This window comes from Vigna unguiculata, chromosome 9, assembly GCF_004118075.2.
Source record: "Vigna unguiculata cultivar IT97K-499-35 chromosome 9, ASM411807v1, whole genome shotgun sequence".
Classification (NCBI taxonomy): domain Eukaryota; kingdom Viridiplantae; phylum Streptophyta; class Magnoliopsida; order Fabales; family Fabaceae; genus Vigna; species Vigna unguiculata.
This window is the reverse complement of record NC_040287.1, coordinates 39,507,909-39,513,681: the sequence shown is the minus strand read 5'-3', so window position 1 is coordinate 39,513,681 and position 5,773 is coordinate 39,507,909. Positions and strand designations below refer to the sequence as shown.

The 5,773-nt window shown below is 36.2% G+C and overlaps 1 protein-coding gene across 1 annotated transcript; it reads left to right on the top strand.

Moving 5' to 3' along the window:
• Positions 1 to 252: 252 nt before the first annotated feature.
• LOC114163954 (omega-amidase, chloroplastic) lies at positions 253 to 5,773 on the top strand. The gene is made up of 10 exons (XM_028048356.1): positions 253 to 587; positions 669 to 785; positions 972 to 1,196; positions 1,341 to 1,434; positions 2,170 to 2,244; positions 2,692 to 2,770; positions 3,484 to 3,499; positions 4,968 to 5,048; positions 5,205 to 5,287; positions 5,382 to 5,773. Exons 1-10 carry the CDS (start codon positions 351 to 353, stop codon positions 5,458 to 5,460), a joined length of 1,086 nt encoding a protein of 361 aa, XP_027904157.1. The 5' UTR covers positions 253 to 350; the 3' UTR covers positions 5,461 to 5,773.

Sequence of the window (5,773 nt, the reverse complement as noted above, 5' to 3'; positions counted from 1 at the left end):
ACCATTTATATTTAAAAGTGTCAATCCCTTCCGTGACGCCCAGTAGAAGTGTAGCTGCTATTTAAAAGTGGCCTAACTTGTTCTTGCTATTCCTAGTTATTTTATTTTTTAAAAATCCATACCCTTATTTTATTACACTTTTTTTAATTAAATTATTAGTTTACGTTTACATTATTTAACTTCTTTTTTTTATCTTTCTAAAACCAAAAGTTAATTCATGAAGTTAAGAACGGGAAGGTGAAATTTGATGTGTTTTTTCGATCCCGTTGATTTGATAGGTTCCGTCTCCCACATCCCATGAGCGGACCTGAAATCAAAGTGAAGGGTTTTTTGGACTTTCAAAATCAGAAATGAAAGCATTCGGAATATCACCATCACTGCTTAGCTTCAAATCTTTCACTTTCCACCACTCATCCTCTTCCAACCTCTTTTTCCCCCTCTCTTTCATTATCCCCTCTCTCTCCCCCTCCCATCTCCGCCACCGCTCAATCCACCGCCACTCTCCAATCATGGCCGCCGCTTCATCCAACTCCGAACGCGCCCGGGCCCCACCCGCCATTCCCATGCCCTCTCCGCCTCCGTCCAAGGCAACTTCTCTCTCTTCCTCTCTCCCTCTCTTTCACTATTTGTTCCCGCTCACTCATTTCACGCGCTTTGTTCTATTTCAGTTCAAAATTGGCCTCTGTCAACTCTCCGTCACTCCCGACAAAGACAGGAACATCGCCCACGCGCGCACCGCCATTCAGGACGCTGCATCCAAGGGTGCTCAGCTTGTTCTTTTGCCTGTATGTTCCCTTTTCTTTTCCCCCTCTTTTTACTTCCTCTTCTGATTATTATCAAGCGTTTTACTGAATTTAAGTTTTGAACAACTTCGATAAACTTTCACATGTTCATGTTTCTGAGCAAGCTTTTGGGATTGAGTTAGGTTTTACGTCCCAATTCTAAGAATGAATGCGGTCTTGTTTTGTCAGGAAATTTGGAACAGTCCCTATTCCAATGACAGTTTCCCTGTCTACGCTGAGGATATTGACGCCGGTGCCGATGCTTCTCCTTCCACCGCCATGCTCTCTGAACTCTCTCGTCTCCTGAAAATCACCATCGTCGGTGGTTCCATTCCAGAGCGTTCTGGAGATCGCTTGTACAATACTTGTTGCGTTTTCGACACCGATGGAAAGCTGCTCGCCAAGCACCGCAAGGTATCGCTCCTCCTAATAATACTTCGTTATTTTGAACATTGAGTTTTGTAATTGAATGTAATTTCGGGAGGTGAATAATTCGTGAATGGGTTTTTGAATGTGCTTTGTTGTTGTGTAATTTCGGACATGCTGCCTATGCTGCAGATACATCTTTTTGATATTGACATCCCCGGGGAGATTACATTTATCGAGTCAAAAACTCTTACTGCTGGAGAGACACCGACGATTGTTGACACAGGTTTAATATGTTACTCATCACACGGTCTTACTCATTCTCTGTTTCAGTTCTGTTGCGATTTTATATTTTGGCATTACGTTTGGTGTCATGTAAGAGAAGTGCATATTTAAAATTCAAAGTACCGAGCTAGTAATGATAATATAGGCAGGCTGCAAAATAAAGTAAATGAAAGTTGTTATGGTTTTTGACTTGGATAAACCTCTAAAGTTATTATGGTTGTGAACTTGCTTAAGGAAATGCAGTTTTATACTCTGGTATTATGTTTACTTGTCCATGACATCTTGAACACACATGCTACTCTACCTTATCTTTTTGCACAATCAACCATTGTATGTCTCTATGAAGGAATTTTTGTGAATTATATCACTTGTTCAGGCTAAATGCTTTTACGTAATTATGTATTTGTGGCTTCTCGTGTGTGAGTATTTGTGTATGTAAGATATGAAAGAGAAAACAGTCATAAAGAAGTCAGGAAGTTAGTTCAGAAGGAGAGGTTAATGTTTAGTTGTGCTTTTAACTAGTTATGTTTGTGATGTAGTCTTTAATCAAAAGATACTGAAGATAGAAGAAAACACCTTGAGAAGGCTTACCATCCAATCCTTATTTTATATAACATGTGTTTGACTACCGTGTCAAAGGAGTAATTTAATATTTTTTGTTTCAGACTATTTTTTCTTGCCGTAAAAATTTCTCTGTTTGAGCAAACAAATTGAAATTGTGAGTTGATTCATTCAGAGGTTGGACGCATTGGCATAGGCATCTGTTATGACATTCGGTTTCCAGAACTAGCAATGATATATGCTGCTAGAGGTTTGTCTTTCCCATATTTCATATGTTTTGAAACAATTACACTCTCTAGTTTTGATTGGTTGCCTATGATTTGAGTTCTCCAAATTATTTTTATCCATGCCTCCTAAGTGCTATTAGCGTCATATGGTACCAATTTTTACTTTTTGGGATGGATACAAGGTGAGATTGGTTCACATGCATTAGGCAACACTGCCTGTGTATTTCTTATTTCAGGAATATACTAAAAGAAATTTCAAATCCATAGTTCTTGGTATGATGTTTCATTCCCTTTATTATGTTATCTGTTAATTATTCCTCTTTTTTTTTTTTTTGTATACTCTTTCAAGGATCAATTGAGATAAATTTTCAATTTGTGTTGATTTGAAAACAAATAAGCACAACTATTGTTATTATTTTATTGTGCCAAGCTTTGGCAAACTTACAGTATCAGTTGGCTTTTGACTTCAGGTGCTCACTTACTCTGCTATCCTGGGGCATTTAACATGACAACTGGACCATTACATTGGGAGTTATTGCAGAGGGCAAGGTAGTAATGGATACAATTAAGTGAAACATTTAGTAACCTGGAACACATGTTGTAGTTGTGTTTTGGTTAAAATTTATAACCCTATCTAGTCTTGTAAGTTTCCATTAATTTGTTCTTGTAACCTAATATATTTTTTATCTTTACCCATATGACAATATTTGAAAGTGTTACCTTTTTTATTTTTATTCAATTTTAGTGTTTGAAAATTGTAAACCACATGCTTTTTGTCTCAAGTTAGGAACTGAAGCCGCATTATTTTTTGTTAAATCTAGGTCTAATCATAAACAAAATGTAACTAGGGACTAAAATTGTAAAACGTCAACTCAAATATGGAGAACTTATTGAAGCCAATAACGTGTTACTGTCTGTAAACAAACTCAATAAACTTGAAAGTTAACTGGGTTTTTGCACTAATTACATCAACTAAATTGGACGACAGTTTTCTGAGTATTATTTATAATTTGTAATAGGCATTTGTAGACAAATTTTATCTTGTTTGTAGAAAACAAGAAACTGCTGATTATAATTGAAGTTAAAACATATATTTGGGTTACCTTTGTTCTTGTTCTACTTTCATTTTTTCTTTTGACTATTCCTTATCTTAGGCATGGAAAACCATTTTTTATTTTAACTTCTCTAAACTACTTATGATTAAGCAGTAATGACTAGTTAAAATTCCATTGCTAATCTATTCTTTGTTTCTTCTCATGCAGGGCTACAGATAATCAGGTAATGCTCCCTTATTTTTTCGAACTTATGTGGGGTTTTAATGTATGAATACTAATATTTTATTTTAAAAGTATATGAAATCCGAAATCATCTAGTTGTTTCCATTTATGTATTTAGTTTAGCTTTTGATGGATCAACCGAACAGTAGGCTTGAAAAAGTAGCTTTGAATTGAGAGAGATGTGCGCGTTTTAAATAAGAAATCAAACTCCCCACCCCCACAAGGAGTTTGCTGTAAATGTGATGAATTGAAAGCGTATGCTACCTTCTATAAAGCACTGACTCCAAAAGCAGTCATAATTGACATGGACACCGGGACACAACTGTCCAAAATATAGGACATCGTGACACTGCTTAGGCTTAGTAGTTGTGTCGTCCAAAATATAAACAGTTTCCATTTAATAACATCCTTCACAATAGAATTTCAAATTAGAAACGTGCATCTTATTAGTTAAAATAATTAGGTAAGTCTTACTGAAAGAAGCCTAAAGAAGTGTGTCGTGCATTATTTGTCATAAGTTGCTCTCTTTTAAATTTTTTATAGTAGTGTACAGAAAGTGTTCAGCTAAAACTAGGTGTCGGCTTTTTTTTAACTCATGTTCAAGTCGTGTGGGAGTGTGGGAGAGATGTTCAAGATGTGTCAAATAGGTGTAAGAGCCGAAAAAAATCTCTGAACTGTGAAACTGAAAAGTACCAGACACGTTCCAGAGGCGTGTCTGACAAGTATATTGTCCAAAAAAGTGTTGAACGTGATGACATGCTATTCCACAGTGCTGTCAGTGCTTCCTAAGCTACCTGCTTCAGTGTTTTTTCCCTTGTCCAACAAGGTGTTATCTCAACAATATTTTTACGCATTATCCACCGGCGAACAATGTATTTTAGGAAAGCACCACAATTCCTACACGTCTCAGTATTTTACAGTTGAACTTGGATAGCTGGGAATGTGTTAGCGAGCTGCCTATGAAGAAGGTTTATAGCAGGAAGAGGAAGTGTGGTTACAAACAGAATTTTAGAGTCGTGAGGATTTATGAATAGCATTAGCCTTGTAATAGGCAATTAACTGTAATATAGGGCGGGAGTACATAGGGAAGAGATAAAGTTAGTAACTATCCAGTAGACAGTATATTTATTAGGTTGCTGAAATAAATAGGAGAAGGGTGGAGTTAGTCGCTTTACTGGTATTTGAAATTTTGAATCAAAATTATAGTGGTAATTTTTCCTATTCATTTCAGTTCGTGTATATACACTACAGAGCTATATAGTGGTAATTGATTTCAATAAATTTTCCTTTTTTGCTTATTATTTCTGATCCATTTCTATTAGATTTATGCAGTTGAGTGTGTGATTAAAGCAGGGTATAGTTAGGGATTTATCTATGTTTCTGACCATAGTAGTCATTGTTTGAATTGTAAATTTTAAGCTCTGAGGAGAGTAACTGATGCTTAACTTTATGAAATTCTTTACTGACAGTTATATGTGGCTACCTGTTCGCCTGCTCGGGAGACAGGATCTGGTTATGTGGCCTGGGGCCACTCTACTCTTGTAGGGCCAGTAAGTAGATCCTTTACAGAGAGCTTTCTTTGAGTAGAGCCAGTGAATGCTCTGATTTTGGAAATCAGTATTATATTTTGAGTTTTAATAACAAAAATAGAAAGGGAAAATGTCTTCAATTGTCTCTACTTACTGCGGAATATATCACTCTGGCAGTTTGGAGAAGTTTTGGCTACTACAGAACACGAGGAGGCTATCATCATTGCAGAAATTGATTATTCAATAACGGAGCAGAGAAGGTTTTCTTTTATTCTCACTAAAATTGTGCACGTGAATAGTTTTTAATTACCTGTCATAAATATTCATACGAATTGTTTTCATTAAATTATTCAGGAAAAATCTCCCTATAACTACGCAAAGACGAGGTGATCTTTACCAGTTGGTGGATTTTCAGAGGCTGAATTCGCAGTGAATGGAAGCAGTGCCATTGTAATTTAGACATCTGGATTACCTTGTATGAGGGATTCGCTTGCTAATGTGGAATCCGAACCTGAAGGGAAGAAAGAAATAAAGTAATTTATGCGTTCTCCAATAACTTGTGTTGTTGTTAGTACTATCATTCTACTAACATCTCTCATTTTTGGGTTCAAATGTTTAGATTGTGTGATGTCTGTATGATAATAGGTGGCTCCAGATTTATATCTATGTAATGCAGATCAGGCTGTGGATTGGTTATAGCCGTTGCCCTGTTATAAAAAATCAGTGGATTTAAGTTTCTAAGAAAA

What these genes read in the sequence shown, in the direction of transcription:
- LOC114163954 (XM_028048356.1), top strand. Translation starts at nt 351, where the DNA reads ATGAAAGCATTCGGAATATCACCATCACTGCTTAGCTTCAAATCTTTC. An exon ending in CCTCTCCGCCTCCGTCCAAG is followed by an intron (nt 588 to 668) that starts GCAACTTCTCTC and finishes GTTCTATTTCAG; the next exon opens with TTCAAAATTGGCCTCTGTCA. An exon ending in TCAATAACGGAGCAGAGAAG is followed by an intron (nt 5,288 to 5,381) that starts GTTTTCTTTTAT and finishes TAAATTATTCAG; the next exon opens with GAAAAATCTCCCTATAACTA.